The following is a 27,885-nucleotide window of genomic DNA, read 5'->3' as shown; positions in this document are numbered from 1 at the left end:
CAAAAGCAAACTTGATTTTCCACTTTTTTTTAATCAAAGAAACATGACACTGTCACAATAAATAACCATGCTTTTTATACTGCTGATGCTTGCTTCCAAGGAAACAAAAGAGAAAAATAAGTCTCAATCCAAATGGAGAAACAGAGATGCAACAGCCCCCTTTTTTTATACTTTGTCATCGTGCATTATTGTACATAGTGAGAACACCAGGGAGGGAGGGGGGGGTTCTCTCTTCCTTTTTTTGTCCTTTCTTTTTCTTACAAAATATAGATCCAGCCATCAATGGTGCACTCTAGTGATAACGAGACGGCTCTCTAACAAGAACCTGATTATTTACAAGTAAAGGAGATGGTGTGTATGCATTCTTCTCCCCAACTATGAATCTTTTTTTTTTTTTTTTTTTGGCTCTGGCTGGAAACTGTTCACTGTCAGAGGATAGAGTGCACGGCAACTCCATGTAGTATTGTAATATGCCACTGTGTTGGTCGGGGCTGAGCTGGAGGGCAAGCAAAAAAGACGATAGGCCATGTGTGAGGATTCATCAACACCCCGCTTCTCTATAAGCTAAGCATTCCTTTACAGTCCATGTATCCATGTGTCCTCAAATCAAAATGTGTGAAAACACTGTGCAGGCCTGCCATCTGCTTCAGAGAATAACAGAGGAGTTCCAGCCTCTTTTACAACTCACAAGACATCCTCAATGAGCATTTTATTTGGCTGTGTGTAGTAAAGCATGTTTGGGAGTATAGGACGTCACCTATACACCTCTATATATGGCCAAAGTTTTGATTGAGTACTGCTGGATGGGATCAGTGATTTATGATAAAGCCCCTCCTCTTAATGATCAACATCAGGACTGAGAGAGGGTGAGCAGATCCTTGATCCGTGAAAGAAAGAAAAAACGTGCCGGTGGTTTAAACGGATTGCTCTGAAATGAGTAAAAAAACAAACAAACAAAACCACAGCATTGCAAACTCAAATCCTTAATGACATTCAGAATCACTTGTCCCTCCTTGAGCTGTGTTTCCTGTTGGTGCCAGACGAATCTGTTCGGAGCAGAAGAGAACATTTTCCAGCAATACACTATATCAAATCAACAGAAAAGCTTTTTGGTTCCCTACAGACGTCAGGCCAAACTGGGTGTTGCTTAAGTGGCTGGCCGAGCGGAGGTTCCTGCTGTCTCTTTCCACGAGTTAGAAGGAGTCTTGCAAATTCCACGAGTCTGAAGGGACGTTAAATCGAACACCCCCCATCACCACATCATTTGGCCAAATAAAACAAAGGCAGCAGAGAACATGCAAGGACAATAAAAGACACAGGAAAAGGTTGGATTGTGGTGGAGCAGAAAAAGGTGACATGTAATGACCTCCAGGGGCCTGAGCTGGCTCCGCCTGTGCCTTCAGGAACAGGATTTTGGCTAAACAACAATCGCAAGAAGAAAAAAAAAAGAACACAGCAGGACATTCAGAGGGATTTTTCGTGGATCACAAAAGCATAAAAAGATATCTCTCCATATAATTGTAAACTAGGCATAGTTTATATTTAAAATAATTTGTTTTACAATGCCATGTAAGAAAAAAAGTACATCCCCATTGTATTTTCAAATGTACACGCATCTATTTACAGATAACTGTTTTTTCTTCTGTGCAGATGTTTGAGGATGTCTGTGATCTTTTCTAATTCTACAGACAGAAAGAAAAATTGTACAAAACCTCTGTAGATGATTGAAGCATCTATGATAGACCGTTCAGGATAAATCCATTACACTGCTCCTGCAGAACACTATCCAGTCAACATTATTTCATACGGCAAGACCTTTATCGTATTAAATGTCCAGAACAGTAATCTGACATGAGATCCAAGGGGTTGCCGAAGGGAGTAAATGGGGATGTACCGTGAGAGCAGTGTGCAGGACTTCCTTTACATTTTACCCTGGAAAACCCACCAGGCAATGGCAATTATTTGATGGAACAAAAATTTGTGAAAAAGGAAAAAAAAACACTTCAGAGCTAACATGGTTAAAGGGCATGGAAGACAAGATGCATGACTGAAGGTTTTTGGTGGCTTATTACAATTTTACACATTTTGAGTTAGTGGCAGAAAAGACTCATCACATGATGGACAGACAGGGTCAGACAGGCAACAGGGTGCTGTGCATATTGGCGATTGTGGTGCTACCGGTGTCGAGTTTGTAGCGAACAAACTTGTTTATAAAAGAAGGCTCAGACTGCTGTGGTGAACGGGGTGTGTGTCTGCGTAACAAAAGGCAATGGTGGAATGGTGCCGGGGAGGAGCTGATGTTATGATGAAGGGAGTTCGGGGTCCTCGCATCTGGCAGGGTCTCAGTTGCTGAGGAGCAGCTCTGTTGCCGTTTCCACATCCCAGGATTTCGAAGACAAGGCCGCTATTACTGCATTCTGAGCGATAGGGAGAAATGGAATTAAAACTTGTATTAATCTGTGCCTCATTTGCAAGATCAAATTAATAAAAACTGAGACAGTTCTTTTAAAAAGGAGATAAGGATGAACATCAAATGTCAACCCTTTGATGAGAAAAGCTTTTTTTAGAAAACACAAATTAAATGAATTATTTCCATAGTAATTATGTTTGAATAAATTGTTTAAGAGTAAATCCTTTGACATTTACTGAAGTGAGACCATACAACCTGCTCGCTCTAACAAGCATGCTGTTAAATACGGCAGCAACTAACAATTATAATGACTATTTTCATTATGGACTCATCTACCACTTATTTTTTGTTAAAATGTCAGAAAACACAACATAAATGCCAATCATAAGTTCCCAGAGTCCAAGGTGATGTCTTCAATAGACTTGTTTTGTCCAACCAACAGTCCAAATGCCGAAAAATAGTCAGTTTACTGTCACAGAAGAAAAACTACAAATATTTACATCTGAGAAGTTGGAACCAGAGAATCTTTGCCACTATTGCTGAAATATTACTCAAACGATTCATTTTCTGTCGATCAAGTTAATCAATTAATCGATTATACTTCACCCCCCAAAAAAATAAAAATAAACAGAAACAGATGGTTCTGACCTTATCAAAGCCCATGGCACAGAGTTTGTCTATTTTGCGTGTGTAGTCGGGACTGGAGACAGGAGCGCCTGCATAGACGTGAGACCACAGCCTTGCAGTCTGTTTGAACATTTCTGGGTTCTGTTTATACTGAGGATGCAGAGAGAAAAAATATTCAGCCAACAGTGAAGGTGAGAGAGAGAGAGTGTTTAAATGCCTATGCTGGTCTACAGACCAACACTGACCAAATATGACTCAAAACCAACATTGTGACCAAAATATAATTCAACAAAAAGTTCGGCTTTTTCTACTAAAAACGTTGTTTTTCCATCGGAATATATAAGAAGGGCAGCATTAACGTATCAAAACACACACAAACTTCTGTCTCACCTGGTTTGCTACTACTGCATCCTGTGGATCATCCGGTTCTGCTGCAGCAAGGAGAGCCTGTAGTGATAACAGCACCGTCCGCAGGGTCATAGCAGCTGCCCTGGGTGAGGCAGATAAGTGGAGGAGTTTTTTTTTGTTTTGTTTTTTTGAACTTGTATTTGAGATGGTAGAGACACACTGGAACATTGAGTAACGTAGCTCACGAGGTTCGGTCTGACTCACCACTGGTCTTTTAAAATGTCCAGACATATTGCTCCTGTCACAGAACTGATATTGGGGTGCCAGATCTTAGTGATGAAACGCACCTAAGAAAGACAGGTGTGAGAGGTCATCTGGATAGAAATGGTATGATTATGGAGATTATGGAGGCAAGTGTGGGTTACAATGAGCACATTTGCATGCACACTTGTGCAACGGTTTTGATTCATGTAGTTGTTTTGATCATATTTGCGCAGGGTTGGACAGTATGATGATATTTATCGTAAGATGATATAAATTTGTCTACCGAAATTTTGTCTCTGTTTATACCATGGTCTATGAGTGTATTAGGTCATTGTGGGCAATGTTACAAATCAATGAGCAGAACTGCTATATGGCAATATTGGACTTGATTTTTCAGGTATTTAATTCACTAGATATGCCAAAAACAGACATTACTCTCTGGTTGTTTTATCCATAAACAGTTTCATAAACATATGTTTGACTTAACTTCATTATATCACCATGTATATCGATATTGCAATGTAAAATATATCTATCAACCAACACATTTGAGATATAATGTTTATATGAGACATCAAGATTCAGCTCCCTGTATATAAGAGTACAACAGTATCCGGGTTTCTGATCGTCTGTGTGCAAGTGTGTCTTCATCACAGAAACTTTCTGTTGTTTTTTGTTATCAGTATCAGACTCCCTTTCATTTTAGCTTGCAGATCATCACTGTTTCATTTACCACAATTATTTTTCTGTTACTGACAAAATACTATGCAACTGGAGTTGAGGGCACACCTGTGCACATAACATACAGTTATCAGAAAGCTGAATGAGGTTATTTACAAGCCACAATATCACGCTGTCTATCAGAGCACTTCAGCTAGCATATTCAACCTCCTCAAAACTGGATTTAGAGCTTTTCGAAACCAGAATAAAACTATGCTAACCAGGATAATAGTGTGCATGAAACACACTGAATATACAATATGTGATACACAGCAGGTACCGGGTGGGAGATACTGAAGCACATACCTTTGGCGGGTTAAAAGGATAGGTTTCTGGGATTTTTATTTCAAGCTGATATCTGCCACCTTGGAAAGAAATAACAACAACAAAATGTATAAGCATGAAAAATCATAAAGTCTTATAGCAAGTATCTTGTCAGGTGAGTATAATGCAGGTATGTGACAATACCTTCATATGGTGTATCTGGGGGTCCTGCTATCTCCCCCCTCAGCTCTGTGAAGTTCTCATCCACCAAATCTACTTTTATTTGGTTTTTACTTGTCTATAGGTTGGGACAAATGAGAGGGACACAGTGAATCACACTGGTGTTTTGTGGAATCACAACTCTCAGCCTGTGTCTTCACAAGTCTCTGTCAAGTATGAAACCACACACTTTTACATACAAATGTGAAACCACAGACATGTGGCTGTTAAAAGGCACATCAACTGTCATTTTCTATAAAAATCAAAGTCGGTTAGTTAACAGAGTTCCACAGAAAGCGTCAGGACCTTTAAATACGTTAGCAACATAGATAGCTTGCTAGTAGAGCCAAGCTAGCAAAAGTTAATTACAAACCCATAATAACAAGACTTGACAGATAGAAGGATGGCAAAATACACAGTTTAAACGACCGCAACCCTACCCTACTGAACCCAACACTTGATTAACGTTCAATACATATGTTAAGTTGGTGAACGTTGTAGCATTACACCACAGGCTAATGCTAACTGTGAATGAGATGTCAAAATAACGTTGCCGTTAGCAAGCTAAAAGCTGCTAACCTGAACTGTCAGTAACTCATTTGCGTTAGTAAACATCTACGGTACTCTATATGACACGTGTGCTATAGCCCATACAAGGTAGGTTTATTGTAGTCAGGTAATTGCCCAAAGGTATGCGGTATTGTTTGTTAGAAACAGAGGGCCCGTCATTTGACAAAGCTGAATCCCCGGTGTTTCCTGAACACACCCACCTGACATAACAGGAGAGGTTCGACCAGACACTGATATCAAGCTAAAGCTAGCTAAAGTTCTCCTGCTCAGGCCTGACCTACTGCAACACAGGACTGGGTCCTGACGTTAGCGAGGGTAATTTTGGTCTCTGTCATAACAACGGCTACAGATACTTCACAGTTTAACTGAGCCGAAACAGTAACAAGAAAGGAGCTGAATCGAAGTAAAAACAATAGCCAGCAACATTACCGCACCTCTTCGCTTTTGAGAACTTCTTTGAACTCCCGCTTGATCCTTTGGACCGCGATGTTAGCCATGGCTGTGTCTGCTGATCTGCTGCTGCCTTGAAGCAAGACCTGGGGCCTCTCTCCCTATGTTGACTGTCTGTATGGGGACTGCCTGCTCGGTGCTATCCACAGTTATGAAGCCCTCCTTTCACTTTCACCGTCTACCGTTTCTTCTCACCGTTACCGTCGACTGACTGCCTGCCAGCCAGCGCACAGCGTCGGCCAGTCCAGAACATACAAACACAGTGCAGCTAAATGGCGTAGAAACTGGAACTTTCATTAATGAGCTCTGGTACATGGGTTTATGTTCTTTTGAATCTTGCCTTCAGGACATTTCTCATCATGTGCTGAACACACATGATTTCTAGCACTGGTGACGAGCACCTACAGGATTTTACATCATAAAAAATCCCCACGTGTTTTGGGGATTTTACTAAATTGTTTTGGGGGGTTTTTACTACTACTGTCACTGCTTACATACCAACGAACACACTTCAACTATTTACAGTGCACATACTTCAACTAGGTTTATCTCTGGCTCTTTAACTTAAACTGAACATTTCACTCAAATGATGTTTCAACTTGCTTCTACTGCTCTTTCACTGACAGTTGAGTTTCTGTCATCACTTGCACTTCAACTGTACAGTTAAACTACTTTCATGACTAAGACACCAACTTACATTTAGGTTAGTCTCTTACTAAGTTGCTTATTAAGTGGCAAAATAAAAGTAAGAGGATGAAGCTCTCACGTTCTCCCCTGACTGCGTGACAAGTATTTTTATTTTTTATTTTTTTATTTTTACATACAAAACATACATTAGGTGCCTAAAATATGATACAATTAAGTCTACCCAACACAATTATCTCCTTCTTGATCAGATACAACATTAAAATGCTACTTATACATTAGTGCATTAGTAACAATGATCAAATAGTATAATATAATAACACTCTTGGTACTTTTACTTAATCCAATTTTTTATAGGGTGGCTTTACGACTTTTACTTTTTACTAGATTTTCGCTAGATTTCCTTTAGATTAGATGAAATAAATACCGAAAAGACAGTGTTTATGTGAAATTGTGATAAACTAATATTCATCACATCTGAAATAATGTGTAAACTGGTTTCCATGAATATTTATCACACATTGATAGATTACTCTGTAATCCGCATTTTCAAGTTGTATCTGGTGCAGGCGAGGCTGCTATTACCTACTTTATATACAATTTTGAGGTATTGTATTGAAGTGCAGTATTTTAGTAAATGTACTTAGCTACATTCCATGACTGTGTATTTGGTTACACAACTGTACAGATGTTGGAACTCGGTCCATCTGCCCCTGTATGATGGTAGGCAGCTGGACTGTTTGTTTACTATCTAGACGTTATAAACGTTTTCTACTGTGATTGGCTCAAAGGCCCGCCCATCAAACCTTTGACCCAATAAGAGGCGTTTAAAGCGCCCCGTGCTCGTCCACGCCCGTCCCTAACCCGAGTTCCCGGATGGTCAGTCATGAAGAATAGCTGGTTGGCTCACGTGCATCAAACAAAATACAGACGGTAGGTTGACATGTCTGCAGACTAACGGTTTCTGTGGAGAACAACATTGCTGCAGCAGTGCAGTCCAGGCCCTTTAAAGACATCTAACGTTTTCTCAACATCTACTCAGCGCAAGTAAGTCGTATTTCGATGCCGTTTGCTGTCACATCTGTCTCTAATCATATGTCCATTAATAGAGGAAAAAAGACAACGCTGTGACTTTTCTCACCGTCGGCTGGCTAGGTTAGCAAGAAGCTAGTTTAGCGTTAGCTAAATTAGTTCGAGAGCAATACGTGAATGTAAAACTCAAGGGTTAGCTAATAAGAAGTGATATTAGCTGCCCTTGTTTGGATGTCAGCTGGGTCGATATTAAACTGGCCACTTCGTTTGTTCGTCACTCTTGAAATATGCAGGCAGCCACCCACCCATGGAAAATATAACGTGTACATGTTTTCATATACCGATACAACTCGGTTACAAGTGAGTTTGTAACTGAGTCTAAATGTAACCATGTCAGTGGTGAGTTAATATACAGTGAAAGTCATGTTTTTCATCAGTTAATATTTTAGGAATTTGGGGTTGACTAGAGTGTTACTTCATAGTACAAATTGTAACATTAGAAATACTCAACAAATAGGTAGCCTCATAGGTCAATTAAAACATGTTTGTGTGTTTACTTTATTGCGGTATAGACCAGAGTTGTACAGATAAATTTGCCAGGCCGATATGTCGGGCGATATTGGCTTGTTGCAGATATATTGGTAGAGACATGTACATTGGGTAATACATAACAAGAAATTGCAAAACAGAATTGCTAAAGATGCATCTAAGGTTATATAGAAACAGGACAACTTTATTGTAAACCGGTCTGTGTACAAGTAGGTAGTAGGGATGAAATGTCGTTTCTCTGGGGCCAATGGTACTGCATTTAACATTTAAGCAGTGCAAACAAGGCAGACAGTAATAGATGCAAAAAGACAACATAAGCACATTAACAAAAAAGTGCAAGGACAAGACAGGACCACCTTTATACGTTACATAGTTTGTAATAGAAACCGTTTATTTTTCAACTGGAAAAGAAAAGTGAAGAAAGACAGAAATTCAGCCAATCAAATATTGATATTGTTATCATCCTCAAAAATCCAGTATCTGGTACACTTGTATAGACTTAGATAACTTTGATTAGGCACCTGTAGCAGACATCTGTGCGTTTGACTGTATATTCGTCCTACAAATAATGCAAACATAGGATAATATGGGTTTTTTTGGCAAATTCTGCAAGACTATCTTTATTCCTCATAGTAATAATTTCTTGCTTTCACTCTATCTTGAGCTGACATTAGCCTCCTGTGATGATAGATGGATGTCAACCAATCAGCTAAATTCTTGTATTTATGGATCAATTCACTGGTCGGCTCTTATAATGGGACTCCTAATTAGTGTTACATTAACGACAAGAGGACCATAAAAGTAAACAATTTCAGACTTTTTATTCAGTGTGTTGTTGATAAAGGCCTAATTGGAGTAATTAAGATCCAGAGTCACTAATATATGCATATGGTGCATTTTGGAATACAGAGCCAATTGTTAAAGCCGAGCAAACTAACTAAACTAACTAACAAACGGCTAGATTACAGGCAGCACGATACAGGCAGAGTCTGCTGACTGTCCTTAACTGAGCAGTCTCCTCCCTCTAATCTGTGTGTGCCGGTGAAACAACAATAGAGCACAGCACTGACAACAGGCAGCATTAGGTTTCTCTCACTTGTTCATGTACGACCTAGTTACATACTGTTCTTTCGTCTTGCTCCAAGGTGGACACCGTCTGGTGAGAAATGGCAGAGGGAGGCTTTGACCCCTGTGAGTGCATCTGCACCCAAGAATATGCTATGAGGCGCCTCATCAACCTGGTAAGTAACTGAGTGGCTCTCACTGTTGCTTGAAAAGTGGCGGACTTGATCATAACAAGGTTGAGGTGCAGGGACAGGTCAAAGTATTCCAAGTATGCAGTGTGAAGTAAAAATATCTCCTGCTGAAGTGGAGAGAAGGAAGCAAAGAGATTAATATTAGACACAGCTAGCAAGTAAATTAGAGTCTCTATGGAAGGAAATGAAAAGCCGTCGACTGACCGTGAGCCAGCATATCCTGGTTCCTGCTCAGTGTTTATCTTGAGTGTTAATCAGTTCTGCCATGCAAAGGCATTCCACTCTGTTGCACTGTGTGCTGTCAGGTTTGCATTGTGCTTGTAAATATTCCCTGCCTCTTCTTAATGGGAAAGTGTGTGTTTTTTTAAAGACAAGGTCTTATTGAGAGAAGCTATTTTAAAGAAAGAACACAGCTTGTAATTATGTTGTGTCAGTTTCCAGGTGACCTCATTGGCTCTTTGTGCACAGGTGTAACTTGCATGGTGAGCTGCAGTTGGCTCAGAGCTTGAAGCCACCCTGAGGGTTTTCTGATTTGCTTGCTGCAGGAAAGGGTGTTGTCCAAATGACTAAATAATTTGCACAGCATTTCTCAGTCAGAATTGGACAGTATATTATTAGGAGGCAGGCAGAGCTCGGATGGTTGCTTTGCACCATGCACATATATGTGCTGTTGGTAACAGTAAGCTGTGAGTGGGTCATATGTTTGTATGTCTAATGTAACAAGTGTGACATAAATGTCAATGAGTGGAAGAATTAATAGTATTATTCTTCCTACTCTTCTACTTTGTAAGATACTTTGTATCTCCTTCTGTAATTTCTCTTTCAGCTCAGACAATCTCAGTCTTACTGCACAGACACAGACTGCCCTCAGGAATGTATGTATGACCACATTAGAGCTTATGCATTTTTCATATTGTGTCATATAATGTGGAGGCATGGCTGCACTCCAAACATGGTCTCAAACCAGAAACATTAGTGTTGATTACGTGTGTGAAGTGCAAAGATGTGTTTGTTTTCAGTGCCAGGTCCCAATGGGCCAGTCGGCGGAGGAGGTGACCTGACGCTCCCTATGGTTGTGATGGGCTGGATGGTGCTGGCTCTGCTCCTGTTCCTGTTGCGCCCATCCAGTCTTAGGGGCCCCCGTCCCACAGGCAAACCTACTGGACCCCACAATGTCAGTATTCACTGACACACTCCCGCCTGCTTAACAATGACATTTTCAGTATTGATATAGTACTGCTCTGCCTTTGTTTATTAATTTACTACAAGATAGAAGTGAATTGACTTAAAATCAGTTTTGCATGATACTGAATAAGGTGTGTGCGTGTGTGCGTGTGTGCGTGCGTGTGTGTGTGGTGATTTACAGAGATAAAATTTAAAAAAAAAAGTCTAACCCTGGATTGAAATAAAAGCAATGTTAGCTAAGTTGGTACTTAATTTGCTGCAAGCTAGTTAGGCTTATTTCTTGTAAAGTTAGAACTATTTCCTGTGTCGTTTTCAAAGATGAAATACTGAGAAATGTGCAGGAAATATGCGTTCATATGTCTAAATTTATACTTATCGTTAAAAAAGAAAGAAACTTTGAGAACAGCATGTACGTCACTCACTTTGTGGTAGTGACACTGAGCACATTAAAGTATATGATCATGGACCTTTTTATTACCAATCATAAAAAGCTTGAGTCTGATGAAGCACTGCGTGAAACACATGTTCTCATTGTTGATCATATATGTGTTTTACGTATCATATATTTTTATCGTCTGAATGTGTCACTACCACAAATTCCTGTGGTTTATTTTTTCTGTTTTAAGTTCATGTTATTGCTGTTGTGTCTCCCTTTTTTTCTTTTATAGCCTTGTTTACAGCAGACAATTTGGCTTGTCATAGTGGGAAAAGCACAGGTGTTACTAATAACATCAGTTCTATTCAAGTGTCCCAGTAAGTCTTGACAAAGTGAACCCTGAAACTGAAGCAGCTAAATGGAATTCAGCCTCATCTAACCAAATGCAGAAATCATTTATACATCTTCTCTGTTTGAACATTGGTAGGTCAATATTTGTCAAGATTAGCAATTCAGAGGAACCAGAAACTAAATGTTTATTCAGTGACGTGAACTGGAGCTGAACAGTGACCCTGGATTTATACAACCAGATGAACATGTCCTGATTGCTCCAAAATGTGTTCACCTATTATTGTCACAGTGTTGTTTTCAGTGATCTTCATGTTTTACAGGGTTTTCTCACCTATTATTGTCACAGCGTTGTTTTCAGGATGTGCTCCTTGATAGCATCATTGTTTCTTTAGTAAAGACTTAATATCATCTTGCCTTGATTTGCAGAGTGACAGAAGAGAGCCCCCAGCACCACCTATTGATTAGCAGTGGAGCCAGACTACCAGCACTCACCCACCTGCTCTGACTGGAGCTGCACAGTTGGCTAGTTACTGTGACCAGGACGGCACCATCTCCCTGTCAACCTTCACACGCATATCTTTTGCTTTTTTTCCCTATTTTAATGCCATTGTGTTTTTGGGGTGGGTCTGTCTAACGATTCCTGTTAGCCCAACTGATGCTGGATTGACGAGGCCAATACAGATATGATATGTTAAAGTTGGAACAAATCCAATGATATAATGGTGTTTTTTACATAAAAACACAACATAAACAGTTGAGATTTAATAACTATACGTATAAACACAATTCTTTCACTAACATAAAACTTGAATGAGGAATATGTACTCTGCAGACATATACACTGATTCAACATATCTCATATCTTTTGACTGATAATATTGGCCGACAATCAGCATGTTGATATATCAGCTGGGCTTTAATCAGACGGTCTGTTATTCGTTCTGAGTCAGTTCCTGATCCCAGCCCAGGTGCTGACTGATCTGCAGACACTCGCACGTGAAATCAAAATGAAGGAATGTGTCACATGGGTTGGGGGAGAAGGGAGTGGAGAGTTTCCTTTTGGGCAGTTAAAATTTGTTGAAGTAATGGAGGGTGGCGGGTTTCAACATTCCACTTTAAAGTCACAAGTCGGTGCAAAACAGTGCCAGTAATGATGTCATATCACATACTGATAGGTTTGGTTTTTAATGCAGTGACTTAAACTCCTGTGTTTACATCCAGTCTGCTATTAGATTTCATACTCACCCCAGCCAGCAAAATAGCCCGGTCTTCTTACATTAACCAAGAACGTGTCTGTCCTTTTATGTAACATTTGGTTTGGTGATGAAGACGGTAGCGACAGATCTTTAAGCGTCTGTTTAGAGGTTAAGATTTTACTGTTAAATGCTCACAACTAATTTCACATAGTTGAAATTAGCTAGATTGCAGGCATACAGATGGTATGATAAGTGTGGCCATTGTTAAACATCCTCAGCACAAGCAAATAAGTTTTAATCATATTGAGATGATTCTGTGTACTGTAATTGTTTTGTGGTTAAAAGATGAAAAATAATAATTGTATACTGACTTAATAGTAGCAGAGAATCATATTTTAGTAGCACTTTTGTTGTGGTATGTCTGTTCCCTTTTTTGAAGGTGTGTTGCTGTGATTCAGCTGTCTAAATGATGGCCTAATGGAGATGAGGGCCTGTTCTTTTTTTACTGAGAATCACAGCAGCCTGTGATTAATGGGAGCAATTCAAACTTTCTACTTCACTACTTCGGTATGGTAATATGTCAAACCAATGAAAATGAAAGGAGCAAGAAAAGATGCATTTGCAAACAGTGCCAATGTGAATTTATAGTTCTGGTTTCGACACTCATTTAGAGAACAACCTCTTGTGAAAGAACAGCAATATTTGAGGTCATTTTTATTTTAAACATGTGATGGGAAGAGGATGAGGGAATGATCTCCATGTTTTACGGGGTTCTCACAGGGTTTACAGGATTTGTTGATAATTCACTTGGTCCAGAGCTCTGCTAAATAAGTGATTAGCTTTACATCTAAATAATGTTACAGAAGGTTCGTCAGCTAGATTAAAGGTTAACATACAATGAGTGGACAGAAAAATTGAATCCCCTCTTGCAGAACATACAGTGGTGATTGTTGTTTTGTTCCTTAACCATGTATGTAAATGCGGGTGGATATTTATAACACAATGCAACAGCAACACAAACTACAGCCTCAAAGTTACAGATGAGAATCAACCCTTCTTTGATACAATCTCAAGACAAATTGAACATTATAATAGGTGGTATTTTTTTATGTCTATTGTTGGTTATTGGATTACAGTACATGATAAAGGGTTCCTGTTTTCCAGCATCTATGTCATGCTCCTATCATGGAAACATGGCTATTAAAGTGTTTAAAATGTTTCTGGGGTTTGCTTTATGTTCCAGGGTACCTTTCGATATCAGAAATTACATGGATTAGTCTTAAAATTGAAGTGTCTTTCTTGAATGCATGGTGTAAGTGTCTGTAACTACCTTGGGCCAAGTTCATCCCAACAGTCTTCAGTAGCTGGCTCTCTTTCCATATCAGCGAATGTCCTCTAATTTTGTTTTCTTTCTAGACTTGTTTGGGAGACGGCAGGGAGGAGATATGAGGAAGGAAAAAGTTAAGTAGACAATAAGTAGTTGTGTATAATTAAGGGGGGAAGCCAGACTAGATTGTTGAGATGAACAAGTGGACTATCTGGTACCACAGGAGACCTTGATGTACACTGTTACTGTCTAAGAGAAAAAGGGCTTCAACTATGCACTTTTCCTATAAAAAAAACAAACAAAAAAAATAAAAAGTATTCAGTCTTTCTGCCCAGCTGTGTTTTGTTGTAAACTACTCCATTACATTTTCTGAACAGCTATAGTTTGTAGTTACTTTGCAGATTAAGATTTTACATGAGAAACCTGTGATGAGCTTAAAAAAATACGATTTTTGATACATGAAACTACCACTTGCGAAGCCACAACATTAGTATGCTGCAATCGTAGCAATTCAATAATGCAATATATAATAAAAATAAAAAGAACTAAATTAGAACTTTTACCTTTAATAGTGTTAAGTGCACTTTTCTGATAACTGCTGATACTTAACTTTTACTAAACATTTGAATGCAGGACTTTAACATATTATTTAGTATTTTCAAATTGTGGTACTTTTACTTAAGTAGAGGAGCTGAAACTTGTGTATAACACACTGGAGCCTTGACTGATACTAATAATAAGAGTTGGATAATTTATTCATATCAGTAGTGTCAATCAAAGTGCTCCTAAATCATGTTGAATAATAAAATTTCACTGTTGCCCCAAAGTATCACCCAATGCAAAGCATTTTGCCACTAAGGCTCACAGTCGGCCCTGAGCAGGCAGTAGGCAGGCCATTACTGGTTCTAGGCCGGCCCCATGTCGGCATGCCGCTAGGAATGCAAGCAACCCCCTCCTTTCACCTCCAGCTGCTTTCTTCTTTCTTTTTTATGCAGATGTTGTGATTCTCACCACCCTGCCAAAAACGCTTCCCTCACCTAGCTCTTGATTACTTGAATAAATTAGTTTAAAATAAATTTAAAAATTCAGAAACTGTTAATGGTCTAATTATTAAAAGTTTGAATTGAACAGACTTGTTACATGACTTAATTAAAAAGGATAACAGGCACATAAATTATTATTTTTTCATAACTTGTTCTGGGTAATCTTCTGAGCATGCGCAGTGGCAAAACTGACTTCCACGTTTCCCTGGGTTACCGTCAACAAGTCCGTTAGCCTACTGTAGCTACGTCAGTGTGTACGAAGTATAGTTCGTACCATTTATGAGTGACTGTATCGTATGTATTGAACCAGACAACAACCACGTGGATATTAGAATTTGCATAATGGTAATATAGCTATAGCATAGGAAGCTTAGAAGCTAGCTACTTGTTACTGTGAACATTAGCTAGCATGCTAATGCTAATGCAAATGAACGCAAACGGAGGAAACTGTTCATAGTTTTTAGGATGACAAATCAGGACTTCACCACACTGGCTTACAATAAAAGCCCGAAAACATCGAGAAGAACAACATTTCAGGTAAAAGCTTTGTTGTGTACAGACTGGATATCCTTACAGTTAAATGAGAAATTTGAGAATGAGTGGATTAACGTTAGCTAGTTAAACCGACAGTCCTCTGAAGACAGTTATGAAGTGTCATGTCAACCTTCAGTTATGTCGTTGTAGAATGAACTTCAGGCTGCTGTCTCTGCAAGGGCACGCAAAACAAAACCAGAGCAATACTCTTACTCAGATGACTTCAATGAAGACGAAGATGGTAAGATGGCAGCGCATCAAAATACTGATTGGCTTGTACATAAGATCCTCAAGATGAAGGTCTCTTTAGTGCCTTTGTATACATTGTAATTGTGGTCTGTATCACCCTTATCTTTGTCCAATGATAGTTGATAATGAGGCTTGTTTATTGCCTTCTCCTTGTAAGCATCTATGTGTCCTTCCTTTCACACCACTTAGTGCAAGTTACTTTGTAGTTTATGCATGATTCACAGTGAAAATGCATTACATAAAAGTACCTCAGGGGTACTTGTGTGCATGAATATATGAATTGGTAAGAAAACTAGTTAGCAAGAGAGCAGATAAGTTAAAATGTATAGCTAAAAGTAATGGATAAATGGTTGAAACATACAGCTTCTGCACTTGACTTGACTGCACTTTTTGCCAATTCCAGGACCACTATGTAATTAGCAGTGTTAAATAACATCAAGTATAAAATATATTCAAATAAACACATTTGTAGAATGACAGGTGGTGTGAATGATGCGGGTACTTGAGCTCATCTGATAGGGCTGTGGCGGTACAGCAGACAGACAAGGTTGGGAACCACTGCTTCACAGCCAGTGGAACATTGCATTTAGCCCACACAGTTCTTCCCTACCAGTGTTAATAGGATTTATATAACTGCTTTGCAGAAGAAAATGACAGATGGCAACAAGAATAACAGCAGAGCATCAATAGAACAGCCCATATGGCAAAAACAGGCACAGTTACTGTACTCCCTCTAGCTGATGTCAAGGTTTGAATAACATTTGTTCTTGTCATGCAGACACCTTCAACTTGATGCATTTTGAGTGTGAAAATTGGAAACAGTAGTAAAAATTAACTCAAGATCACTTTCTACTAGCTTTTTCCATAGTTTTCAACCACATCTCTCAGTCTTCCTCAGTGGATGGAGTTTGCTCAGTTGACCAGCAACCATCTGCTAAGGAAGGAATGCTAAGATGCAGTTGAGAGCTTCAGAAAAAGCTAGTACGTGTACCTTGAGTTGAGATTGTCTTGTCAGCTTAAATAAATACAGTTTGATGGTTCTATCTTGTCATTTACTTCTCATTTACTATATTTCACAGATTTTTTGAATGAACTCCTCAAATCAAGAAAAAAGAGGGCTGGGTCATTGAAGGCTGGAAAGAGTAAAGTAAAAATCAATGACTTTGAGATTTCAGACGATGAAGGCAAACATGGCAGGACTAAGAGAGTTTCGTTTCTGAAAACCCAAAGAATGGGCTCTCCTTCAGAAGACACAACGGCATTGGGGTCACGTGAAAACGAGCTCCCCGACTCCTCCATCGGTCGACATAACTCATTTTCCTCACAGCACTCCACAAATGTCAGTGAAGATGACATACAATTTAAAAGCAGCGATGTGGAGTCCACTGGTCCTCAGATCACAAGACAGAGCTCAAGTAAATCTCTGTCATACCAAACGTCGGATGATACTCTATTGGACATGCCTTTGCCTCTACCATCTGACAACAGTGTGATGGAAACTCCAGGTCCAGAGGAAAAGAGCAATTCTGGTCTGGATGAAAGCTCCCAGACTCCACAGTCATCAGCAATTGACCTCAAACACGTGTCGTCGGCAGGTCTGTTTACACTGTTTCATGTATGCAATGCCTCTAAATATTAGTGCAGATTTTAAATTGATATTTCCACAAACTGTCATTATTCAGATAGTGCTACCGAGAGGGAGCCACCCAGGCCTAAACCGAGGCAAAGGACACTTGGATTGAGCCTTCACACTACAGAGAAGATAGCTGAAGATGCTGAATCTCAGGATCTCAGCAGGCCCCAGACCTCATCTGCATCCATTCCCCTCTCCACTGACACATCCAGCAACATCGCCGTAAGGGGCTGCAGTCCACATGCATGTCTCGTTGCATGGTTATTCAGTGTTTGAATTTGCAGAGTAAAAAGACGCACTCTCTAATTGGAGCACATGTTATGTTGTTTCATCATCACAGTGGACAGAAGGAGATCACGCAGTTTCATGTAGCCTCAGCAAATCCTCGTTGAGCAAGAGTGAACAGTCGCAGCTCTTCACAAGGTCCACGGTCGATTCTGGATCCAGAGGTAACAACTGGCATGTTCAGCACCATAACTTTATTATATTTTATTGTATTTTTAACTCATTAATCCTCTTGATATTTTATTTATTGTTTTAGATGGCTTTATATCTGATGACAGCAAAGAGCAGGGGAGAAAGTACTCCACATCGTTTGAAGGGTTTAATGTAAGTCATTCATCAGGTCCTTTTAGTTAGTCTGTTAGATATGCTCTGCCTCTTATTTTGATTATTTTTAGTCTTAGTAAATGTCTTTATTGTCTTCTTTCAGGAAGACTCAGGAGATCACTCAGATCAACTTTCTCATGTCCATAAAAAATCATTTGATACCAGGTCGGTAAACAAGCTGCAACAATAGACACTCACAGCTTCATGGGTAGAACAGGATAGTCACTTAACTGACCGCCATTTTCTTTAAAACAGGGCATCGAGCTCTCTCTCTAAGACCACCCAGAGATCTCAGAGTGTGTGCTCCAGGAAAGTGGAATCAAAGTATTTGGGGACTCTCAAAGTTCTGGATCGTAAAGTCTCTCTTCAAGAGTCTCAGCCGCAAGCAGCAGATTCACTCAGAGCTGCCATTTACCAGGTTAGTGTGAGAAAGAGCCTGTGTTGTGTTTTCTGTTATGTGTTATGTGTTTTCTGGTGAAGGACAATATGCAATCAGTGCAGTTCTCCTAAACACTATCTAGAGGAGCTCCTTCTTATACTTTCACATGCATGTTGACTCAGACACTGATTTGAGTACAGGTATAAAATATACATAGACTATACTACATGTGTGTGATTTGCCACCCTGTTAAACGCTCAGTTTATAATTTCTATGTTATTACATTATTCTCAGATTGTATTATATTATTATCAGGTATCCAGTACAGAGGAATGGACTCTAAGGACCCAATTTGGTCTTGAAACGTTGTACTTTTCCTTATGTAATACAATTACAAATTTGTGGAGTGTTTAGCAGCCTTCCTTGGGAGGCAGATATCACAGCTAGTTTTTTTTGGTACTGATTATTTTTGTCGAGAGCAGGTAAAGTATCTACTGTGCATTCTCAGTTAACGAAATGCCCGCCCACTAACCTGTAACTCCTAACAGGAATGGCTTCAAAAGAAAAAGGAAAAGTCAAGAGAGAACATGCAGCTAAAGAAGAAAGAGGAAATTGTGAAAGAAAAAAAGAAAAGGGTGAATAATCTTTTTTTTGTAAATTGGAAATACAGATCAACAGACCACACTGTTAAAAAACTTTTAACAAATATGCACATTGCTTGCCATCTTTCAAAAAACAAATAGGAAGAAGAAGCTAAAAAGGAAGATGCTGTTGCATCATATGAGGCTTGGAAAGAAAAGAAAGCCGAGAATCTCAAAGCAAAAGCCAAAGAAAAGCAAGATATGATCCTGAAAGAGCAAAGAGTGATTGAAGACAAAGAAGAAAAAAGGCAGTCTGCTAAGCAGGTATATTGATGATTCGTTGTGAAAGATATAATAAGCACCTCTGTGGGAAGATGTAATGTTAATCAGTAATGTCATAAACATTACAGGTGTTTGAAAAATGGAAAAGTGAGCATGATCACCTGCTCAAAGAAAAGTACAGGAAACAGAGAGAAGCTGAAAGTAAATGTCAGTTAAAAAAACAGGAAAAGGAGGAAGAAAGAAAGAGAGACAGCAAATCTGCTTTTTCTAACTGGTGAGTGTAAATCATTGACTTTTTCATTTAATTATTTCTCTAATTTATTGAAGCAGTGATGAAATGTGAACTCTCTCTGTGTGCTGACCTCAAGTGATAGAAAGTTTCATGTCTTTTGCACTGCTGGACAGAGGAGTGTCTCTTGAACGTGAAGTGAAATAAGGCCATAAGGGCAAACATTGGCTTTAATGTCTAAACAGTAGAGCCAGTATATGTATCTCATAGGTGTGGCTAGAATAGCAGGAATTGCATACATATTTTGCATTAAATTGTCTTACTGTTCATGACTATAAACATTTTATTGGGGCCTGAAACTAAGTTCAAACCAACAGTTTGTTCAACACCTAACAGTGCTATCCCATCACACTAAACATCTATTTGGGTGTGAAAATGATCAACCACTAGATGGCAGTCAAAGCTGGATGTTTAGCCATGTTTCATCGGCTGTATCTCTATCACAAAAACACCCAACAGTGAAGGAACTCTCATGTGAAACTGCTGTTCCTTTCTGTCTTTCTTAAAATGATCAAGGCGTGAAAAGAAGAAAGACGTTCACCATGAAAAAGTCACAGTGGAGCGTAAAAAAATCAAAAACAAAGCAGAGGAGGAACGATACATGAAAGAAGAGAGAGATAAAATAGCTTTAGAGATGTATGAACACTGGCTGGTAAGTAGAATTACTTGTGATATCAGTGATTAACGACATCAAAGGTCTTGTTTATTTGTTTTTGAGACAAATGGTCTCACTTTGCAATCAAGTGTGAACAATGACAGTTTTCAAAGAGCTGCCAATACTCAAAGACGTGTTCATTGTGAAGGCATCTGGAAGGGTTAATATCTCTTAGTGTTGTTTTTCTTTGTTTTTCCAACAGGTACGGAAAGATCTAGAACAGAAGAGACAAAGAGAGGAAAGACAAATACAAGCGATACTCCAGAACAGTCCACCTCCACCTTGGAGCCCTCCTAATAAAACTATACCATTTCGAAAATAACATTTGAAATGTAACATACCTCCCAGAGAATATCTGTGGGTTATAAGGTATACGTTTTGTACTGTATGTTAAAGTGTGTTTTAAACATAGTTGATGGCAACTGTAGAATTGTATATTTTTGTCAGGTTTTGTATTTGCCAGCACCTCTATTGCAAGTTTATATTTTTACATGTCTTTTGGTGAAATGAGGCAGTATGTTTAGAAAGTTGGAAATATGTTGTGTTCATGTGTCAATATAAAAGGAAAACTAGTGCGATTACTTGCAATAATATCTGTTATTACCACGTAATACATCAGAATGTGAAAGAGCAATGAGCACAAATATTGATGTAAAGGGCTAATCTAATTAAATACTGATGCTTATTGTTGAACTGCTGTTGATTTTCATGTAAAGTTTCTTTTTGTTTCTTTTTTGTCTTTAAATGACAAGATTTTGTAATTGGTGGATTTATTTGTTATTGTTTAAAATGCTGGTCATTTTAGCATGTCACCTTTTTTATGTATTTATTCATTTTCATTACATTCAAAACATTCACTTTAGAATTTAAGAATGTTTTCAGTTATGCAACAACACAGAAAACGAATTTCTCCCTACCAGAGAGAAGCATTTAGGATTTACAGCTTAGACACAGTGAAACCTAATTGCCTTAATGAATGAGTGCTGTTAAGGTATTTGTTTATGGCCTGCTGTTAGGTCTGCTCCTACTCTATTATCCAATAAAAGACTACTCTATTGTCCAATAAAAGACTCCCCCGCAAGGCTGGGAAAATATGTTCAGATCCTGCTATCTAAGCCAATGCTATGACTCTACTGAAGACAGTGTATGTTGAAATGTAAGACACATGTATCTGAACAATATGCTGCAGTTCCTTCTTTTAGATCAGTACTTATGAAGCTACAAAGATGTCCTTCTTGACTTTAAAGTGTGTATAGCACTGGAGGAAGTATACAGATTCTTTACTTAAGTAAAATTACCAATACCACACTGTAAAAATACTCAGTATATAAGTAAAATTCATGTCATTCAAGTGATTAATTGACAGCTGTAGTTACTAGTTACTTCACAGATTCAGATTATTAATACAAAATGTAATTAAAGAATTATGATGCATTATTAAAGATTAAGATACCCAGGAGTATATGCATTTGTTGAAATTAGCCCCACCTTTACCAGCCTCAACATTAAACTATAAATGCATCAATAATTATAATCTAATTTTTTAATATATATATATATATAATTCTGAAATGGCCCATTCTGCATAATGACTACTTTTACTTTTTGTACTTTTTAAAGTATATTTATATTCTAATTCTTTTCTATTATTATTTAAGTAACATTTTCTATGCAGGACTTTTATTTGTAGCAGAGTATTTCTACAGTATAGTATTAGACTTTACTTAAGTAAAGGACCTGAATACTTCCTCCATACTGACAAGTGTTTATATTATTTTGTCCACCCCATTTCTATCTATAAGGGCAGAACAGGAATAATGTGATGCTTTTACTCTGAAAACATCACATTACGCCGGAAGTATGTGCTCGGCGTCATGAAGAAGGTGGTGTACCTTGGCTGGAGTCCCTCAGTTTAGGTAAAGGTGCTGTAGGAAAAGTTGCGAGAGAGGCTCTGGTGGTGTGAGTTTGTCTGTCGAGCACTGGTTTAACCCGAGAAAAAGACATTTATCGTCTGTAACCGACCACTGGCTCCGGAAGCGACGGCTGTCTCCGCAAGACACATTTAAGAGAGGAGCTAACATAATTCCTGAAGTTCACTGAGTGTCGAGCTGGCAGAGGTAATGTAACGTCAGCTAACGGTTGCTAGCTAAGTTAGCTAGCTGTTTCAACAGAGACGTCCATTCATTTGTTTCTTGTGTTTAGTTCGCTCAGTCAACGTTAAGACAGAGGCGGTAAACTAGCGAAATTATGGTCCTGTCGGTGTGTAATGTTCACTTACAAACAGTGACACTTGCTCTGTAGCACATCTAACGTGAATTAGCTGAAAGGGCGCTGGGATAAAAGGTCACTTTTCATCTCTGCTAGACGTGGCTGAGCTGCAATGAAAGGCTCTTTATTTTCTACCAGGCTATAACGGTGCGACTGGTACTGTAGCGCTGATGCACTGTGAACCATTACATGTGAGGACTTGAGCAGGATCAAAGAGCAAAGTGTTAGAAAGAAACCAAACTTAACCTTTGTGATGGACCTTTGCTTGTTGTAGTAAATCAGCCCATGGAGGTTACATGGTTAAAGTTCAGACATTTTTTTCAGGGCAGTGAGATATATGGACAGACGAATGGTAATTATGTGTCAATAGTAGAATAGGGCTTCAACTAATGATTATTTTCATTAGCAATTAATCTGCTGGTTGTTTTCACAATAGAAACTTCCTACAGCCCAAATCAAAACCTAAAGTAATCAAGTGTACTGTAACATAAGACATTGAGAAGCAGCACATCCTCACAAGTGAGAAGCTGGAATAAGTAAATGTTTGGCATTTTGGCTTGAAAAATGAATTAAACCATTAATTGATTATCAAAATAGTTTCCAATTATTTTTCTGTCGATCAACAAGCTGATTAATGGACCCAATCATTGAAGCTCTAAAGTCTTGGCAGGTGAATTGGTGAACATATTGCTTCAATATTCAAAATGAGAACCTAATTGTTAGATAACAAGAAACCAAACTAACTTTTCTGATGGAGCTTGGCCTTTTTAGAGCAAATCAGGAAGTTATGCTGTTTAAGTTGAGACACTTTCTTAGTATAGTAAGATATAAGGACTGATAGATGGGAAAGGTTTTAATGTAGAGTTTATCTGCACAGGGCAGTATATTCAGGATAGTAATATCAGCTGATATTAGCATATTACAGATATATCGGTGTTGGTGTTGGTCGATAAGTAGCAAGAAATGTTACAGTACAGAAATGCTGTGAGATCATTTAGAAACGGTGCCACCATTACATAATGTGTCCACCAGAAAGCTCTGAGAAGTTGATTTTTACACTGAAAAATATCAACAAATCTACAGCATGCATTTTGAAATTACTATCTGCTGATACATCTTCTTTTTTTTTTGTCATTTTTTTAAACGGCCAAATATGGGAATATCGGTATTGCTCACCTGAAGTAAAAAGTTTATATAGTCTCATGCTTCATGTTTTTTTCTGTCCTCCGTCCTCTCTTCCACATTTGCAGATGTTTCAGATAAAGAGGATCTGTTGCATTGGTGCTGGGTATGTCGGAGGCCCAACGTGCAGTGTGATCGCCCACATGTGTCCAGAGATCACAGTGACCGTCGTGGACGTCAACGAGTCCCGCATCAAAGCCTGGAACTCGGACACCCTGCCCATATATGAGGTATAATAACAATGTAATTATTCCCAAGAAACTGAGCTAAAGGTATTATAACAGGATTAACTACCTGATGTCTGGTAAAACTTAAACATGGAGTCATATTTCAGCAAGAGCACTGATACTGTTTCACCCCCCCCTTACATTCTTATCTCACTTTTGAGAGCCATAACTCTCAAAGGAGTTTCCTGTTTCATTAGTTAAACTTAATAACAGTGTTGAAACAGTAGATGTAGCTAGGTAACCGTTCCAGCCATTGTTTTGGTACAATATTACTCCATCATGGGCTGAATGAAGCATAAATTAGTTCCAGACCTCTCGGTGTCGCAACTTCTCTACGTCAACCACAACCACAAGGTATTACATCATCGTGACTAGCGTAAAGGGCAGTTAATGACCAGTCATTGAGAGCAGTATTACTAACTGTTTGTCCAGCACGTTCACTGACACACCCTAACCCTGTCTCGTTTTCCCCACTTCCTCCCACTACAGCCGGGCCTGAAAGAGGTGGTTGAATCATGCAGAGGGAGGAATTTGTTTTTCTCCACAGACATAGACTCAGCCATCAGGGACGCAGACCTCGTCTTTATCTCGGTGTGTCCATCAGTTACCCCCGCACACATAATGTAAAAATCTGACATTTATGACACATAAATGAACTCATTAGGATGTTTGAACCTCCTCCTCCTCCTCTACAGGTGAACACCCCAACCAAGACCTATGGGATGGGGAAGGGTCGTGCGGCTGACCTCAAGTTCATTGAGGCGTGCGCTCGGCGGATCGTGGAGGTGTCTGACGGCTACAAGATTGTCACAGAGAAGAGCACCGTCCCAGTTCGAGCTGCTGAGAGCATTAGACGGATATTTGACGCCAACACCAAACCCAGCCTCAACCTACAAGTGTGTATTTTTGCATGTGCATGAGAGTGAAACTCTGATATCTGTTGTTCTGCAAGTGTCTCAAGTCGTGCCGCTGCTTTAGGTGCTGTCCAACCCAGAGTTCCTCGCAGAAGGAACGGCAGTGCGCGACCTGAAGGAGCCAGACCGTGTCCTGATTGGTGGAGACGAAACAGCCGAAGGTCAAAGGGCAATCAGAGCGTTGTGTGCTGTGTATGAACACTGGGTCCCCAAAGCACGAATCATCACCACCAACACATGGTCGTCTGAGCTGTCCAAACTGGTGAGTGCAGGGCTATAACTAAAGACCATCTTCATTGTTTCATTTGCAATTTGTTTTATTGCCTTAATGTATCAATTAATTTGTCAATAAAAATTGGTCAATAAAATGGCAAAGTGAAACATGCCTTTATAGTTTCTCAGACCCCAAGATCACATATTTAAATTACTTGTTTTATCCGACCAACAGTCCTTAACGGAGCTATACCTATAAATCAGCCAGGCAATATGTCAGGCAATATCAGCTTTTTGCAGATATATCGGTATCGGCACTCTGACAGTTTTATTATTATACTGTAAAATGTCCATTCAGTATGTATCTTGGTCACAATTCTTTCAAATCCATATCAGGCATCCGTATCAAGATTGTTGTTTATGTTATGTGTTTATACATAAACGATTCGATTTTTTTAGACTCCCAAATATGATATCCATCTCATCCTCAAAAGTCCTTTACTGTCAGGATATACTCCATAACTCAAATATATTTAGTTTACTATCTTATATGACAAAGAAAAGTATCAAACTCACATGTGAGAAGCTTGAATTAGCAAATGTTTGATATTTTTGTTTGAAAAACAATTAAAAGGATCAGTTATCAGAATAACAAAAAAAAACATGGTGTGTGCTTGTGTAGGCAGCCAATGCATTCCTGGCGCAGCGGATCAGCAGCATCAACAGTATCAGCGCTCTGTGCGAGGCCACTGGGGCCGACGTAGAGGAGGTTGCCAAGGCAATCGGTATGGACCAGAGAATAGGCAGCAAGTTTCTCAAAGCCAGCGTAGGTAAGAAACGCATCATTAAAACATTAAAGTGAGCTCCTACGTATATTTTAAATGAGTGAAACACGGATTAAGTGTTGCCTTCTGTCTCTTTGCCTCTCTAACACCCTGGTCAGGTTTTGGTGGAAGCTGCTTCCAGAAGGACGTGCTGAATTTGGTGTACCTGTGCGAGGCCCTCAACCTGCCTGAGGTCGCCTCCTACTGGCAGCAGGTGAGAACTACACTGCGTAGCACCTCATTTTTCTCTTTGTCCGAATATGTTTGCTTTCTGTGTTCACTTGATTCTCAATGTCTGTTTGTGATTTCCTCAGGTGATTGACATGAATGAGTACCAAAGGCGGCGGTTTGCCTGCAGGATTATTGACTGCCTCTTCAACACCGTCACTGGTAAAAAGATCGCTCTGCTGGGCTTCTCCTTCAAAAAAGACACAGGTGACACAAGGTCAGCGCTCCCCTTCCCTTCAATTCTTTGGTTTTCTTTTATATTTCCTTCCAACACCTTTGTTATGTTAATCTTTAACCTGGGATTGTATGTATGATCACACCTGCCAACATAATATAGTGAGCCGTGACCGTGATCAGAGTTGACATCAAGGTGTGTGTTTTGTGTCGAAACTCCAGGGAGTCGTCCAGTATCTACATCTCTAAGTATCTGATGGATGAGGGAGCCAAGCTGTTCATCTACGATCCCAAAGTTCTTAAGGAACAAATCATTCATGACCTCTCCCAGCCCAGCATCTCAGAGGACAACCCAGAAAGAGGTGTGTGTGTGTGTGTGTGTGTGTGTGTGTGTGTGTGTGTGTGTGTGTGTGTGTGTGTGTGTGTGTGTGTGTGTGTGTGTGTGTGTGTGTGTGTGTGTGTGTGTGTGTGTGTGTGTGCGCCAAGGTTCAAGTGCAGCTGTGGAAAGCTTGCAAAACCTCCTTTTGGGGGATTTTTTTTTACTATATGAGATACAGCAGAGTTTACAGGAAATTAAGAACTGTCCAACAAAGGCTGGACTTGAAAGTTGTGATTATATGGTCACTAGTCCACTTCCTGTACCACTCACCAAAAAAATAAACATCAACTATATTGACAATAATGTGGGGTAGGAGAAATGCCAAAATAATCAAAGCTCCGTAAATGGTGAATATTTGCTTGGTTTTGGTTTGGCTTTGTACTATATTCTGACATTTTATAGACCAAACGACTGAGAAGATAACTGGCAGTTCTTCATATTGAACATTATGTTCTTTGGTTGTTCAGAAAATTGAAATCAGCATAACCAGGTAGTTTTTCCTAATACATTTTAACTGCTCTTGTTAAATGTCACATCAGACGCTCGGCTGAATGGTTTGTTCAGAATGTTTTCAAAGATCAGAACATTTATTTCTTTTGAATGCTGACAGCTGTAATGATCACTAGCTGAGATGAGGACCTGCGACTCCTCACTGACACGGACTTGTTTTTTCCCTCTCAGTGTCGGAGCTGGTGACTGTGACCTCAGACCCTTATGAAGCCTGCCAGAGTGCACATGCATTGGTCATCTGCACTGAGTGGGACATGTTTAAGGTCACAATCAAACTTTTTTCCCTCCTGCAATTTTTACTAATTGCTAATTAATTAATCTTGAAAAAAAACAAACAAACCTTGAAATCATTTAATTCCACCGCAGGAACTGGACTATGAGAAGATTTACAAGAAGATGCTGAAGCCGGCCTTTATATTCGACGGTCGCAGAGTGCTGGACCACCTCCACCCTCACCTCCAGAACATCGGCTTCCAGGTGAGCAGACAGGAAACGTACACATCTCATACAAAATCGAAATGAACGCGTGATGTTCGGAAATGAGGCAGACATTTTGAGAACAACTGCCGTCCAGCTTCAGTTGTTTTACTGCCTTTTCTGTACGCAGATCGAGACCATCGGTAAGAAAGTGACTGCAACACGAATCCCCTACACCCCAGCGGCTGTTTGTCCTCGTATCACTGCCAGTGAACCTCCCACCAAGAAAGCCAAAGTCTAAAACTCACTCCCCCCCCCCCCCCCCCCACACACACACACACACACACACACACACAACATATTCCTCTCTCAACCTTTTTATTGCTGGTGAAACATTTCATGCAGTTCCCTTTCTGCTGCTGCTGCTGCTGGTACACGCCTAATGATCAAGAGGGCCAAACTGTGTGACTCATTACTCCCCCGCAGCAGGTCGCATGAGAGGAAGA

At 39.5% G+C, this 27,885-nt stretch overlaps 4 protein-coding genes across 8 annotated transcripts; 3 read left to right on the top strand and 1 right to left on the bottom strand.

Annotated features, from left to right (window-relative positions):
• Positions 1-11: 11 nt before the first annotated feature.
• ube2kb (ubiquitin-conjugating enzyme E2Kb (UBC1 homolog, yeast)) lies at positions 12-5,968 on the bottom strand. Of its 4 annotated transcripts, XM_070915675.1 has the most exons (7): positions 5,857-5,968; positions 4,838-4,931; positions 4,676-4,734; positions 3,650-3,732; positions 3,428-3,527; positions 3,059-3,187; positions 12-2,417 (listed from the first exon to the last, which is right to left on the bottom strand). In XM_070915675.1, the coding sequence occupies exons 1-7, from the start codon at positions 5,917-5,919 to the stop codon at positions 2,343-2,345; spliced, it is 603 nt and encodes a 200-aa protein (XP_070771776.1). In that variant the 5' UTR covers positions 5,920-5,968; the 3' UTR covers positions 12-2,342. The 4 variants fall into 4 exon arrangements, with proteins under 4 accessions (XP_070771776.1, XP_070771785.1, XP_070771802.1 ...); XM_070915684.1 differs by lacking the exon at positions 3,059-3,187; XM_070915701.1 differs by lacking the exons at positions 3,428-3,527; positions 3,650-3,732.
• A 1,516-nt stretch (positions 5,969-7,484) lies between these two features.
• On the top strand, positions 7,485-14,113 carry smim14 (small integral membrane protein 14). Of its 2 annotated transcripts, XM_070924331.1 has the most exons (5): positions 7,485-7,564; positions 9,244-9,339; positions 10,181-10,229; positions 10,374-10,528; positions 11,693-14,113. In XM_070924331.1, exons 2-5 carry the CDS (start codon positions 9,265-9,267, stop codon positions 11,729-11,731), a joined length of 318 nt encoding a protein of 105 aa, XP_070780432.1. In that variant the 5' UTR covers positions 7,485-7,564; positions 9,244-9,264; the 3' UTR covers positions 11,732-14,113. The 2 variants fall into 2 exon arrangements, with proteins under 2 accessions (XP_070780432.1, XP_070780424.1); XM_070924323.1 differs by lacking the exon at positions 7,485-7,564 and having other exon boundaries at positions 9,160-9,339.
• A 1,184-nt stretch (positions 14,114-15,297) lies between these two features.
• map9 (microtubule-associated protein 9) lies at positions 15,298-20,734 on the top strand. The gene is given in 13 exon segments (XM_070924858.1): positions 15,298-15,369; positions 15,517-15,607; positions 16,695-17,210; positions 17,298-17,470; positions 17,589-17,697; positions 17,790-17,857; positions 17,961-18,022; positions 18,113-18,275; positions 18,785-18,871; positions 18,980-19,141; positions 19,228-19,379; positions 19,905-20,040; positions 20,246-20,734. Coding segments are annotated over 13 exon segments (1,911 nt in total). The 3' UTR covers positions 20,366-20,734.
• A 1,380-nt stretch (positions 20,735-22,114) lies between these two features.
• On the top strand, positions 22,115-27,688 carry ugdh (UDP-glucose 6-dehydrogenase). Its single transcript, XM_070923252.1, has 12 exons — positions 22,115-22,160; positions 23,562-23,723; positions 24,210-24,311; positions 24,416-24,616; positions 24,699-24,896; positions 25,530-25,677; positions 25,791-25,885; positions 25,986-26,116; positions 26,296-26,435; positions 27,134-27,225; positions 27,329-27,439; positions 27,570-27,688. The coding sequence occupies exons 2-12, from the start codon at positions 23,562-23,564 to the stop codon at positions 27,678-27,680; spliced, it is 1,491 nt and encodes a 496-aa protein (XP_070779353.1). The 5' UTR covers positions 22,115-22,160; the 3' UTR covers positions 27,681-27,688.
• Positions 27,689-27,885: the final 197 nt, after the last annotated feature.

Source organism: Enoplosus armatus, chromosome 2 (assembly GCF_043641665.1).
Source record: "Enoplosus armatus isolate fEnoArm2 chromosome 2, fEnoArm2.hap1, whole genome shotgun sequence".
Lineage (NCBI taxonomy): Eukaryota > Metazoa > Chordata > Actinopteri > Centrarchiformes > Enoplosidae > Enoplosus > Enoplosus armatus.
This window is presented reverse-complemented; position numbering and strand designations above follow the sequence as displayed.

Bases quoted from the DNA above. Each gene is read 5' to 3' on its own strand.
- smim14 (XM_070924331.1), top strand. From the start codon at position 9,265: ATGGCAGAGGGAGGCTTTGACCCCTGTGAGTGCATCTGCACCCAAGAA. The intron at 9,340-10,180 runs GTAAGTAACTGA...TTTCTCTTTCAG, and splicing joins TGAGGCGCCTCATCAACCTG to CTCAGACAATCTCAGTCTTA. The intron at 10,529-11,692 runs GTCAGTATTCAC...CTTGATTTGCAG, and splicing joins AACCTACTGGACCCCACAAT to AGTGACAGAAGAGAGCCCCC.
- ube2kb (XM_070915675.1), bottom strand. From the start codon at position 5,919: ATGGCTAACATCGCGGTCCAAAGGATCAAGCGGGAGTTCAAAGAAGTT. The intron at 3,733-4,675 runs GTATGTGCTTCA...TGTCTTTCTTAG, and splicing joins ATCCTTTTAACCCGCCAAAG to GTGCGTTTCATCACTAAGAT. The intron at 3,188-3,427 runs GTGAGACAGAAG...CTGCATCCTCAG, and splicing joins ATGCAGTAGTAGCAAACCAG to TATAAACAGAACCCAGAAAT.
- ugdh (XM_070923252.1), top strand. From the start codon at position 23,562: ATGTTTCAGATAAAGAGGATCTGTTGCATTGGTGCTGGGTATGTCGGA. The intron at 27,226-27,328 runs GTCACAATCAAA...ATTCCACCGCAG, and splicing joins CTGAGTGGGACATGTTTAAG to GAACTGGACTATGAGAAGAT. The intron at 27,440-27,569 runs GTGAGCAGACAG...TTCTGTACGCAG, and splicing joins TCCAGAACATCGGCTTCCAG to ATCGAGACCATCGGTAAGAA.